This window comes from Microcebus murinus, chromosome 2 (genome assembly GCF_040939455.1).
Source record: "Microcebus murinus isolate Inina chromosome 2, M.murinus_Inina_mat1.0, whole genome shotgun sequence".
NCBI lineage: Eukaryota > Metazoa > Chordata > Mammalia > Primates > Cheirogaleidae > Microcebus > Microcebus murinus.
In genome coordinates this window covers 110,145,087-110,159,152 of record NC_134105.1, presented here as the reverse complement: position 1 = coordinate 110,159,152, position 14,066 = coordinate 110,145,087, and the positions used below count along the sequence as shown (strand labels likewise).

Sequence of the window (14,066 nt, the reverse complement as noted above, 5' to 3'; positions counted from 1 at the left end):
GCTTAACTACATATAGAATTGTAGGCTAAAATTCTTTTCTTCAATGATATAAAAATATTCAGCCACTATCGTTTTGTGTGTAGGTTTTTTATTGAGACGTCTAATGTCAATCTGATCCTTCTTCATAGCTTATCTTTTTTCTGGAAATTTTAAAGACTTTATGATCTTAAATTTCACTGTAATGGGTCTAATTATAAGTTTTTCTTCTCTATCCTATTTGCAACTCTATATACCATTTTATTCTCGGCATTTTAATCTTTCTTTACTTTCAGAGAATTCTCATTCTTTTTTCAAAGATTTCTTCTATTTTCTCTCTCCTACTGGAAATCCTAGCTAAGAAGTATGATATATTTCCTCTTCCACATATTATTTGTTGAATGATCTTGGGTAAAATATAAGCCTGTCTAAAATGGAGATAGTATTAAATATTTTTCTCATAAATTAATGTTAGTTTTGTCATGAAAATCCTTTTGCAGAAGTTACGGGAAACTGCAGTACCTAATTCTAGCCACAAGGGGTCAGACAGCCATCAAGAAAACCAGTACCGCCTGGGGTTTTTGGTGTTGTTTTTGTTTTTGGTTTTTGGTTTTAAGCACTGCCCAGTAACCATGGCAGCTATAAAATCTGAAACATTCCTTTAGCATTTATTCTCTAAACAGTACTCATGTTCTAATTGAAGGCTTAATCTCCTGTGTTGATACCAGGATTAGTGTATGAGCCAACTTCCCTGAGTTTGAAATTCAAAACACACTAGAAATACTCTTGCCATTCCTACCTAAGGCTAAAATTCTTGCAGTTCAGGATAGATTCTTACCAAGACCCTTAAGAATGAATGTTTTCAGGACGTTAGCTCTGTCACTCACTGGTAGAGTGACCACAGGTAAATTGCTGAAACTCCGTAAGTCCCTGGTCAGCCTCATCTAGACAATGGGGATATTGACTCCAATCCCATAGGGTTATTGTGGGGATTTAACAAGATGATGCTGGCACAAGGTTAACTTTTAAAAGTACAGTCTTTGTTGTTTCTTCTTTTGTAAAATGAGGGGACTGGGGAATGGGTCTCTGAATTCTTATCCCACATGAATATGCAGTGTTTAATGAAATTACATTTATTCTTGGAGAAGGTCCAACTCAAAAAAAAAAAAAATGCTTCTGGGCCAGGAGCATTTCCTGGAATTATTTGTCAGGCTGGTGTGATGGAAACAGAAGAGCCGTGTGTTAGGAGGTGGGGGTGGGAGGGGAAGACGACTGCTTCTCAGGTATGAAGACCTAGGCCTTCGGGTCTAGTTCTGCTCTTCATCACCTGTAGCACTCAGGCGATCTGCTGGTCATTACCTCAGTTTCCCCATCTAGAAGATCAGGCTGAAATATCTACCACACAAGACAGGAGGATTAAGGAGATCATGCGTGTGAATCTCTTTAAACACAGAATAACATCTGTATCTGGAAAATAGACTTAATAAGACCTCCCTTGCAGGGTTATTGAGAAAAACAAGAGAGATAATGTGTGTAAATTGATTAACACAATTCCTGGAGTATAGAGAAGCTTCAGAGACATAGTAAATCACCAATTAATGGCAAAGTCTGAAACAGTGAAGTAAAATACTAAGAATTAGAACTCAGAGCAGCATAAGCAGCTCCCAGACTGCAGGTGCCTGGCACTGAAGTGTGATCCTTTTTGCACTAGGTTAGACGTAAGTGCCTGCTTCTGCCAGCTCCACGGCAAGGTGGCACTTGCCAGGGAGCAAGAATTAACGAAAGCTCTGGCTGGAGATAAATGAGCTATACACTAGCCCATTAATCATTTTCCACTTTGAAACTGGCCACCCTCAATCCTTCTCTGTGCAGTCGATGACCAGGTACAGAGACTCTCTGGGGAAGGGGTGCTGAAGGAGGCAGTGCTCGTCTAACCCAGACCTCAGTGAGAGCTCAGTCTAGTCTGTTCCATGCAAATTGAACTATAAGATTCTTGAGGTCAGTTCCACTCAAAGCACATCTTTGAGCTCCCGCAATATGCCAGGCACCGTGCTGGGAACTGAGGAGTCAGTGATGAAGACGGCATGGTACCTGCTCCTAAGCCTAGACTCGTGTGGGAGACACATGAGGTGGCAGCCACCTTCCACGATGCGTGTTGAGTGCCACGATGGAGGAGCACACAGGATGCCATGGGGGAGCAGGGGAGGGGTTGGGGTGGTGGCAGGGAAGCAATCCTGGAGGAAGGGGAGCCTGAGCTGAAATTTGAAGGGTGAATTAATATAGCCTGGCACAGTCAGAGGAAAGAGAAAGGAAGGTAAAAGCGTGACCCGGACAGATGGACTACCTGGAACAAAGGCAGGGAAGTGATTCCGAGCTGGTTGGGGCTCCTCGGGTACTATGGCAGAGAAGCAGGCTGGGGCCAGCTGACTGTGGGCAATCTAGGGCACAGAGCTCCCACCTGACACCTCTACGATGTGTGTCACAGCAAGCTTCCCAGCCTGGTCATGGTGTGTGCCACCTACGTAGTCTCTAATGATTAAGGGGGTGGGGAGAGGCATGGGGCAGGGCCTCCCCATGTGGCTTTATTACATGTACAATCACTTCCCAGATGGCCTATCCGGCTTCTCCAGAAGACCAGCCCCTAGACATGTCACACCTTGGCCAGGTCTGCTGCAAGACCCTCTGACAGTACTTGACACACAAGACCCAGGATTCAGGTTGAGCAAGGAGGGTTGGCAAACGGAATTTACCAGGGAGGTAATGCCACAGGGCAGTCCACACTCGTCCTGAGCTTTCCTTGTCCAGCCCCCTGTGGGCTCAGGATAAGGAGGGGTCTCATGCATTTTGCTGAAGCTGCAAGCCCTACACAGGGGGCTGGCAGAGTTCACTTCCCTCCGTCTTAGAAGGCCAGGCTGCCCCCTTCAGTGGCCTCATGACAGCCTGGACCAGCCCAAAGCGCTCCCGGGGTAACCGCAGAGAGCTGTCAAGTTGCTGTGAGTTGCCCCTGAAGTGGCTGAACACTCGGGAGTGACACGAGCCTACAAAGGAGAAGGTGGCAAACATGGAGGGACGCTTTAAGGAAGAAGGTAGCTGAGCAGGTGGCACTGGGAACAGCTGGGGGGTTAAACACGGTAAAAAAAAAGTTGCAGTTTGTTGGGAAGTTGCTTTTTGTTTTGGGGTCTTGTGTTTTGGCTTTGGTCTATTCCCAAGAAAAAAAATACTGGGCACGTTTCCTGCTCTATCTAACCAAGATTCCTCAGGCAACTCCCACGAGAGAGAACATAGCCTGGTATTTGTGGCGGGTTCTTAAACACTCCCTCAAGCTGGCTTCCCTGTCTGTGCTGTTCGGAACCGAGTGGCTCGTTCCACAGGGTAGCGCTTCCCCGGGCTCCTGACTGTTTATCATGGCAGCAGCTGGAGATAAGCCGGACACAAAGGGTCTGTGTCTCAGGAGAGCTGGTCCCTGGATACGGAAAGCAGAGGAATTTTCTCATTAGTGGGAAGTCAGTGGTGGGGACTCTGGGCTTTCATCGTGTGTCCCCAGTGCCAACGGCTGCAGGGAGGGGCCGAGCGCCTGGAGATGCCATACCCGGACAACGTAGTTTCCAGACTGCATTTCCTTGGGGGAGATGAAGGACATCAAATGCCATCTGCACTCACAAAGCTTTCTGGGGGAGGTAGGGAGTCCATGGCTGGGCTCTGTGGATGTGGTTGCTTCTTCCCGCTCACAGGGGAGCCAGAGTGACAGGCTCCATATGGGACGTCCCCCACCCGCCATGGCCCTGTGAGGAGCACTGCTGAGTGAAGCCTCCCTGACCCTGAGGGCCAGCATCTCAGAAAGGAGCCACCACAGCGAGGCTGGCCTGGGAAACTCCGAGGCATGGGGATGGAAGCGGAGAGAGGACTTGGAGTCCAAGCACGGAGAGTTCTAGAACACTCTCCCGATTCACTGACCTCAAAGGGATTCCAAAATCTGAGAGCGGATTAAGCTTATCGAGAAGAAATTCTCTGAGTCTGGGGCAGCCTCTGAAGCACACTCCCAGATTAGCTAGTTCCGTAAATTCTGAAGACCACGTGGGGTCCTCACAGGCACAGGCTTCAGGAGTGAAGCGGCTTCCTGATGGCCGCTGGCTGCCACTTTCCTTCAGCAAGTACTGAGGGCAGATTTAGTCCAGAGGAAACGAACACGTTCAGCTGAAATTAACTGCCTCCCTCCCTTTGGTGCTTCTGTGACACTTCCATGTCCCGATAACACACCCTGCGGCGTGACGCCGGGGAGGGCAGGCGTGACGGCGTCCTCAGTCGCTGAGAATGGACAGGGAACCGGGCATCACTTTCCCACCAGTTACCGCGGCGCCCCAGCGCAGCACTTAGCTCACGGCGGGTAGGGGATCGGATGCGGTGTCTGAATAAACACATCTTTGCCCTCCAGCTCACAGCATTTAAAAACATGACATATGCATACCCATTTTACGCTTAAAAATTTCCCCTCAAATTTTTATTTTTACACTAGAATTTTTCGTACTCGATCGTAGGCAAAAATAACTACTTTGCACGATGACAGTGGGAAAGAAAGGCATGTTCAAGGCACATTTCACACCTGAACTGCAGAAGCAGACCCTGAAGCCATCTAATGGGAGGTGGCCTGAAGAATAGTCCCTGGAGCTTACTTACACTTAAAGGTAGCTACTGTATTTTTAAAATCTTTTCCCATGCACAGAATATGTTGGATTGGTTCGTTTCTCCTGCCTTTCCTGAATGATAATGCTGCACCCCTCTTGCAGAGAAAGTGAGCCGCCTTCGACAGTCTTCTTCTAACACCTCCTCTGAGAAACGAAGTGTGGGAGTGGAGTTAGGTGCAGAAAAGGCTGGGGACTTTGCCTCATGCCTGGGACGCTTCTGGCGTGGGGCTGTGGAATCCAACCCATGGCACAGCCAGGGCTGCAGACGAGAGGGCCGGGCAGAAAGGCCCACCTTTCCCCCTGCAAAAAAGTGTGAGTCTTCTGGGAAGAGACCAAACGCCCCTTTGCCCTTCCTGTTTCTTCTCCACTTTCTTCCTTTTAAGGAGGTTAAAGGCCTGGCTGATTCTCACTCTGTTGAGAGTCCTCTGGGTCCCTGATCTGACACTAGCCTGGGGGCAGCGACAGGACAAGGGGGCTCTAGGCTATACCCTCTCAGTATGTGAGCACCAAGGCTGTCCCAGCCCTGGGAGGTGCCCCGGTCAGCAGCTCTGAGTATTTTGTTGACATTGATCGAAACGACAACTCACTTTGAGAATCTGACAGCTTTGGCCCCTCTGTGGACGAATGTACACACGCGAACACAAAGCTCCACCCCTTTCCTGGCGGAAGAGGGCTCCAGGTTAAGAATCAGTGGCCCACAGGGTGATCCGATGGTCATTCACAGTCCCCCCAGCTTTCTCCCGAGGGTCTTACCTATGCATGGGATGTCGATGCCCCTGAAACAGCGACAGGTCAGGCTGGCAGAGGGACACTCTCAGGGTGGCCACTCAGGGGAGTGAGCGATGAATGCCACATCCTGAGAAAGCATATCCCACCCCCCTCCAAAGGTCTTAGGGTGAAGGTTCCAGTAGTGCCATCGCCCCCACATTTCTATCTCCCTCTCTTCTCACATTTCCTGGTTCACAAAGCAAAAGCCAACGATGCCCTCCACTGGACAACTGCCTCGAGGAGACCAACGACTGCCCATCAGTCAGAAGGGAAGAAAACCACACCAGAAAATCAAACCATTTTATTGTGCAATTTCCTTCTACCAGAAAATTACTAAAAATATAAATATTCTCTCTCTAGATAATCCTCAAGATAGATCTGTAATCTTCCTCCTCCACCAAACCAGGGCCAACTTTCTTGTTCTTTTTAAGGGTTGAAGGGCTACATACATGTGTGTCTTCCATACCACACGCACAACATCCACAGATGTGTTTCCTTGCATCTGAGGGGATACACCCTCCTCCTGCCGGGTTCTGGAAGCTCACCGTGTAATCTATAAGGATAAAACTGTGTGCTGAAGGGAGGGTTACGATTAACGGAGACACAAAAGACCCTATGGTCCCAACTTCCTTCAGTGGACACAGAAGATAAGTCCTTCGCTCCTTGTTAGCCTGTCCTCTCAGGGACTGGGCTACGTGGAGGTCAAGTGCCCAGAGAAGCTGGACTCACCAGGAGGGATTGGGCGAGGGGCTGCCATGCTGCAACCCCGGGAAGGTTAGCTGTTGAGATGGACATGGAAACCAGGTGGGCTTTCGATGGAGTTGTTGTTCTGAGCCAAGGCCCTCAGTAGGAGTAGTAGTAGCTGTTCCTGCTGGGCTTTGAGGAGCACTTAGCCCCGAGCACCGGGCAATTTCTGCAGCATCTGAGACCAGACGTCAGACTCAGCCTCCGGAGGTAGCAGCATCAGCCCCTGCAGCAGGATGGCTGAGTTGTATGCAACTAGCAATTGGAGCGGGTCCCATGGCGCCTTACTCAGCATCAGACACGAGTCTGAAGAACTCTGGGCTCACTGGCAATGGTCCTGGGACTGACTACCTGCTGGGATCCCTTTGCTTATCCCGGGTCTGGCTGTAGAGGGGAGACAAGGTACTCAAGCCAGCCTGGACCTGCAACATCTGTACCTGTAGCTACCATGTCACCTGGCCAGAGCCACTCTGGTCTCTGGGGGAGCAGCAGCCCCACCCCACAGGTGCCTGCTAAGCTTCCTGTCTGAAGAACAAACCTTGCTTCTGGCATGGAAAGCTCACTTGAAACTGGGCTTGCTCCCAGGATGTGTGTTTGGAGCCTCTACCCTCATGCCCAGCTCTGTGTGTTTTGTGTGATATCTTAACCATTCTGGGAAAACTCGCAGGACCCTAAATGCTAGTCTCAAGAACAACTCTCTGACATCAGGGTCAGATGCCAGATCCTGGGAGTAAGGCGGGATCTATGTGCAATAACAGCCCTGCCCACTCCAGCAGGGCCTGCAGGGGGGAGGGAGGGGAGACTCCGTTTTGTGGTGAAGCCTCACTTACAGGGCAGAGGGCAGGGCATGGGAGGGCTGTGGCGAGGCTGCACAGCTGCAGAAGCCAGAATGCAGGACGCGCCACATCCTAGGGGACCACTGAGGCGCCCAGTTCCTAGGAGTCAGCGTGGACGTTCTTTATGGCAGAGGTAGTGGGGAGGGAGGCGGGGGCCTGGTGATGAAACGAACTGGGAAGTGAGCCCTGGATGTCTCAGAGTTCATGGGTGGGAAGCCAAACAATGAACCGAAAAGGGGAGGCCGCAGGAACCGGACTGCTGCACAGCCTGCTCCAGGGAGCCCCGGGGCTGCAGGAGCCCAGGCGACCCCAGCACAAGCACAGAGCACTTTCGCTTCATTAAAACTACACAACCTCCACAGCTCTCACCACATTCCAGCCTCTCGCCTGCGTCGCTCGGCTTGCACACTTACCGCACCCAGGCCCTGGAACTGCATCGCTCTGGCTGCAGGGTGGCCCCTAAAAAGCTGCTCCAATCCCCAGTGACTGCTCTTCTCTGTCCTGTCTTCACACCCTTCTCCACTGCTCTGCTCTGGGTTTTCTGGGAACCATGCCTGAATGTCGACACCACCCCCAAGTTCCTGGGCCTCCCCACGAAACAGGATCAGAACATGCCCTGCTGCCTCTGCGGAGCCCGCTCGAGCCTGATCTTTCCTTCTATCGGGGAGCCCGGGCGCAGCCGGTCACCTCGTTTCCCCAGGTGCCACTCCAAGGCAGGCAGAGGGATTTCATTTTGTATCCTACATCTACCAGATGGGGGGAAACCTCGGGAACCCTGAGCGACAGGGTGAACTCTCAAGGTCTGGCCTGGGAAGCATCCTGTTGGGCGCCCACTCCAGGGCAGAGGAAAGACGGTGACCAGGGGCCAGAGCTGTCTTGGGACCAGGAGGAGCTGTGGCCGGGCTGCGGTCAGGGTGTGCGGCTCTCCGGGCCACGGTCCATCATCAAACCAAACCCATCATTCCTCATCCAGCCTATTCCCCCTGGGGCAGGGGCCTCTGGGCCCATCAAGGCAGGCAGGGAAGGAATCCGGGCGGGCGTGGAGGGTGGTGGGGGGAGGAGTAGGGGAGTAGCCAGCATATGGGAGACAAGCACAGAGGATTCCCGCAAGCCCCATCACCCTGGGCTGGTGGCCCTGCCAGCCAGGGGGAAGCCAGGACAAGCTCAGGAGTAGAAGTGCTCCAATGTCCAAGGGCCACAGCCAACGCTGAGAAAAGCCGACAGAAAATCAGGCTCAGGGTTGGCACTGAGTCCTTTGCCATTCTGCAGACAGACTCTCTGGACAGGACTACTCGTGCACTTCCAGCCCTGCAAAACCCCACGCGGGAGGACTGGCTCTCTCTGCTGGTGCCTCAAGGAAGACAAAGGGCATGGCGGCCCTGGGTGAGGGCCACGTGCACAGGGGAGGAGAAGGCGGAGGAGGAGAGGGGCGGAGCTCGGCAGGGAAGAGGAGAGCGCTACTCAAAGGACAGCAGGTCTGGGTGAGGGCCCTCATTGTCGGGGCTGGAGGTCCGTGCCTGGGAAGGGGGGCGGCCGTCCTCCCAGGACTCGGCCAGGTTGACGGGGCTCAAGCTGAGTTTGAGGCCATTCCTCTCGATGAGGCCGGGGGAGGAGGCCCTTCTGTGCTCAGTCATCTTCAGCTTGGCTTCATCCTGGCTGTCCTTGTGGATGAGGTCAGGCACTGACAAGGACACCTCTCCATTGGGCAGAGCCTCACGCCTCTCCCCCATCTCCATGGTGGCCTCTGGCTGCGCAGCGTCTGCTGGGACAGGTTGGGCAGTGGGAGGGCAGTCCTGCGGCTGCCCAGGTGACAGCTCTGTCCCACAGTCCAGACTGCTTAGGACAGGCTGCGATGAAATCAGCATGTCCTGCGTGGTCTTCAGGGCCCGAGGGGTTCGCTTTCTAGTTATGGGAGGTGGAGGATCCAGCCGAGGGAACGCTTCTTGCAGGACTGACCTGGAAGGTTGATGACAATAAACGTGTGCTTTAAGGACGGTGATGTACCTGTCCATGCCGCATCCTTGCTCCTCTAACTCCAGCTCCACTTGCAACCCACCCACCCAAGGTGCGCTTTACCCCCTAGGTTCTCGTTCTTGGTTTAGCAGGTGGGTCTTAGTTAGCAACTTGAGCACCACAACTGGCTTTTAGACTGTTCCATCCACACTCAGTGTTCAGAGCAGCACACAGTGTTGCCTCCGGAGACAGGACAAAGACCCCTGGGGAAGCGTGTCATGTCAGAACCCACGCAATAAGCCCTGTAAAGGACGTCGTCACCTCGGACACATGGGCGTTTAAAACAAAGCCAGGAAAGGACCCGTTGGCACAAAGTGGAAGAGTAGGAGGCTGCCATGGGTGGCTTCTCCCACCCTGTCTCTGGTGGGCTCTGGCAGTGCAGGCTTCTCCACGGCCGACAGCCCGGGGCGGAGGTTCTCAGCTCTGGCCGGGCATCAGAATCCACCTGGGGAGCTTCTGGGCAATACGTGGGTTCGAACCCAGCCATGCCAGGTACTGACTTTGTGACCTTAAGCGACTCACTTTACCTCTTTGAACTTGACTTATCTGTAAAATTGAAATATAATCTGCCTCCCAGGGCTCCCATGAGGGTTAGATAATACGATGCAACTAAAGTATGTAGCGCTGTGCTAAGGACCTCGTGGGGTGCTCGATAAACCTCAGCCATGGTCTCGGGGGTGGGGAGGTGAAGCCGGCACCCATGAACGTGGTCCCACCCATGAGCTCTTCTCCACAGGACAATCTCTCATCCCTTCCTCAGGGCTGCTGTCCCCTGGAGACACTGCGGTTTGTCCCTGTACCTATTCCAGGGGGTCCGCAGAGCTGCAGGGATGTTGGGGGAGGGGGGACTCACCTCTCGTCCTCCGGCCAGGCCCCCCCTGAGGCCACGTCCACCCCACTGGCCAGCTGGGCCCCTGCAGTCTTGTTGATCTCCGTCACACCCACGCTGCCCAGGCTCGAGGGCTCCTTTCTCCGCAGGAAGTCGTTAACTCTGGCCCCCATGGCTTTGCCCAAGTTCTTGAGGTGCTGGCTGCTCCCCGCCCAGAGTCCCGGCCCACCAGGCTCCACGGAGCCCAGGGCGGCAGGGCCGGGGGCCGCAGGCCTGGACAAGTGGGGGAAGGAGCGGCTGGCCTGGAGCTTCGGAGTCAGGGCTGCGTTCACGTTCTCGAACATGCTGTGGTCAACTACGGACAGAGGGAAGACAGAGAAATGGATGAGAGGGGAGCAGGACCTCTGACCACATCCTCCGGCTTTTCTTTTCCTTACACTGTACCCAAAACTCCTAACTTCATAAGGCTTTGGAAATATTCAAGAAAGAGAGCCAGCAAAGATACTCTTGAACTTTCCAGTACAGTTTTTTTTGGATGGGATACAGAACCAGAAATTCTAGTTCTGTCCCACCCAAGTTTACGAGTGATTTTTAACCCATGCTGTAAAAAAGCAAACTTATTTCTTTATACCTGCCCCTTGACCCATGGCGTGACCCCTGTACCCTGGAGTCACCAGGCCCTTGGAAGTAAAGGAAAAATGAAGATGAAGCAATGAAACATGACATTTTTACACTGCTGTGAGCACATGCTGAGCTCTGACTCAGGCAGCGGGACAGAAGCTGGTGGAGGGACGGCAAGCATGCGGCTTGGTGTCGTAGTGCCCCACAGAAAGCTCATTTCCCCCGTGGAAAACGGGCCAACAGTTCCTCGTGTGTACCGAGGTGGAACTTGGGCGAGTGGCCAGCTCACGTGCAGAGACGCTGAGTGATGGTTCAGAACCAGTTCCTACGAAGGTACTCGGTCCCAGCGAAGCATGAAGATCTTGACAAACACCATGTGGGGCATGGTAAGGTACCTACTTACAGATGGAGGAGGGGACTCAGCATAATGAACTGCCATGCCTGAGGTCACACCACTAATGACTGGTGGAGGTGGAGATGGAACTCAGGTCTTTTAACTCAAAACTCAGGGTTCTTTCAACTACTTTGCCCTGCCATGGATCGTGGAACAGCTGCCTCACTATATGCCTGGTACCTGGTCTTTCTCTCAGGGATCTTCTTGGGCTTGAATAATTAACTCAAAGAGCTGGGTAAGACCCATTGGATTGCAAAGATTTCCAAGACAGAGGCCATGCTTCATCTTTGTATCTTCAGTACCTAGCCTAGGTCTGGTACATAGGAGGTGCTCAATAAATACCTTGAACAGCCAAAACCCATTCTGCAGATGGAGAGTTGTGGAAGCCAAGATGGTAGCCCCAAGGTTTATTGTTGAAAAGGCTGGAGCTCCAGGCCCTGAGCCATGCTGTTCACATACTCTCACCTGGGCACCATCTCCCTACCTGGAAATCCAGCTTAGTAATCAGGCAGCCAGACCCACTCTGGGGCCATAGAAACAGGCCCGAGGTTTCTGTCTATACCAAACTACCCCAGATGTCGTGTCAGTCTTTGGTTACTAGGCTCCTTTCCTTGTCAACACTTCTGCTAAATGCCTGTTCTCGCTAAGTCCTTATTTTCTTCCGTTGAATTTCTGCATAAAGCAGTTCTTTCTGCCCTGTGGTGCTATGTCCTGGGCCAAGGGACTATTCTCTTTCTTGTGGTTTCAGCAGTGCTACCTGCTCTGGGCCAACTACCTAGGGAAGCCACATTCGTAGGGCCTTTGGGTGACAGGCAGAGATCATGGGAAAACGGAGATCGCTCTCTGTGGATGAGGCTCGCAGTCTTCACCTCTGTAACTGCACCTACTCCGTATGCAGATGAAAGCCCCACTGTGAGCTGGGGGACATGGCAGGGGACTCATGGCATAGCATCCCTGGGACACAGGGCCCAAGCTGGCCGGATGCAGACCCAGCACGCCAGCAAGAGCTCCCAGCTGCCCCGCAATAAGCACGGTCATCAACCCGATGATTGTCCTAAGAGTGTATCTTGCCACATTCTCCACTTTGGCATGATTTGCCTACCACGTCCCACATCCTTCTTATTTTCTTTAACTATGTAATCTGCAAACTAGCAAAAGAGATTCGGAAACTAAACCATTTAACTGTCTTCCCCTAAATCAGAAAGTACACGGGCCACTATGAAACCATGTAAACTACCTGGAGAAGGCAAATCCCCCAGCACCCACGGTGGTGGTTTCCTTATTGGTCTAAAGCGAGTCTTCAGAGCAGACACACTCATTTTTAAAAGCGTAAGCTTCAAACACACCTGCCAAGGTGATTTGTAAATGACGAGCCCCTATCATTACTTTAAAAACACACTCTTTATAATAACTGTGCACTATGCAGCATGTTGGATTTCCTGTACTCCTTGCCCTCTACCCTTCATAACGTGATAGCCTATAAAATACACTGAATTCTTAAGTAATCTAGTCTATCATACACTCTCTCTACAATTGTGTAAATCTTTCTGTCTCTACAATAAAACAGTAAGCTCCTCAAGGGGTCATCACATTTAAAGTGCTTTTCATCTGCTACAGTGGCCTAGCTTTGGATCTTACACAACAGTAGGCATTTAATAAGTTAGCATAATTGAATTTGGATTTTATATGAATTCTTAAAAAAAAAAAAGACTACATGATGGGGCTGACATTGTAGAGAAACTGCTCATAAATCTTATTCCATTTACAAAAGTGACTCAAAAATATCCCTCTATAGAAGTGTTCTGCAGGGCCTTTTGAGGTCAGGCCAGGAGAAACTGTCCTTCTCATCAAAGTGGGTCTCTGCCTGGGGCTGCCTTCATCCCCGAGTCCGAGGGACGTGCAGTGAGCCCCTTTCTTACCGATGGCTCTAATGACCTCCACACTCTGTCCTTTCTGCCTCAGGACTAGAGGCTTGGTGGTTTAGAAAATAATGGCGATGGAGGAGAGGAGAGATGACTGGACCCCAGCTGGGTGGCCCTCCCAACAGCACCCCCCAACATGCACACACGCGAGCAGAGGGGGACACCTAGGGACGTAAGTCACCCACAAGAAAGAAGGCATCTTACCTGTCCGAGAAAGGGGCTCAGAAAGCAGGTGGGAAACAAACGAGAGAAAGACATAATTTACGCAGTGACCACTCACTTTGAGACTGTCACCTCCTGCCTGGGCCACCAGCAACAACATATCCAGGGAGGATATAGAGCATGCAAGACAGAGGCCCTGCAACTAGGGTCGTTACAAACCCTGGAATGTCCGGGCTCCCGTCCACTTTTCATTAACTAAACCAAAACAGGGTCATATCTTAGAAACTCTACAAATAGGCACTGAGAGATTCAGCCTCCCATATTTCCCCCCCAATATTTTGAACCCTCTTTAAGCATATCAGAAGTTCCTAGCTGGCAGTGGGAGAAATGTGACGGGCCAACACAGAATGAAATTCTAAGTCCTCTGGCCCCGTGTGCGGCACTCACATGGATGCTATTTTGCACGTGTCAATCGCTAGATTTTAAGCCAGGGAGATGTTCATCCACTCCAACTCAGAGTCTAAATTTACAACATGGAGAAACGAAGTGGCAGAGAGGTTTTCCCAACATGACACAGGTAGCCAGCGGCAGCGGGGCAGTCAGAAGTCACGCACGCTGAACCCCAGACCCCACCATCTGTCTCCACAGCAGGGTGGCCCCACTGAAACTGCCAACACCTTCAAAGTTACCCAAGCACGCAGCTCAATTTATATCCCAACACATTCTAACATTCCGAACCAGGCCATGAGGGAGGAACAACAGAAATCACGTTTTCCCACTGCCCTTCCGTTGTTTAAGTATCTCGAGTAAAGACAGGCAGTGAAGACGACTCCAGGCTCCCCGTGCAGACGCGACTCGCACCCTGCTCCCCAGCGCTCCAGCAAACGGAGCTTGTCGTTATTTCTGGAGTGGCCCTCATCCCCCCACGTAGCATAAATGCACTCGCTGTTTAGATCTAAAGTTCTGTTTCTAGTTGACATGCGGTGACGATCTAAAAAGGGGAACCTTCAGCTTATCCTCAAAGTGTCGCCCTTATTCCACACATCCCACTAGTTAGTGCACAACGGCATTACGTGACAAAAGCAAAGCAGAGAGAAGAGGCAATGCTGCCTCTCTGGA

At 51.8% G+C, this 14,066-nt stretch overlaps 2 protein-coding genes across 4 annotated transcripts in view; both read right to left on the bottom strand.

The window, feature by feature from the left end:
- UAP1 (UDP-N-acetylglucosamine pyrophosphorylase 1) overlaps window positions 1-14,066 on the bottom strand; it is a 246,640-nt gene that overhangs the window by 202,543 nt on the left and 30,031 nt on the right. The window lies entirely within an intron of this gene.
- LOC105873570 (carboxyl-terminal PDZ ligand of neuronal nitric oxide synthase protein) overlaps window positions 5,713-14,066 on the bottom strand; it is a 293,709-nt gene continuing 285,355 nt past the window's right edge. For all 3 annotated transcript variants that reach the window (XM_012768617.3, XM_012768618.3, XM_012768620.3), the window contains 2 exons: window positions 9,873-10,203; window positions 5,713-8,962 (listed from right to left, as the gene is read on the bottom strand). In XM_012768617.3, the coding sequence (XP_012624071.2) occupies window positions 8,464-8,962; window positions 9,873-10,203 (830 nt within the window). In that variant the 3' untranslated portion in view covers window positions 5,713-8,463. The remainder of the gene's footprint in view (window positions 8,963-9,872; window positions 10,204-14,066) is intronic.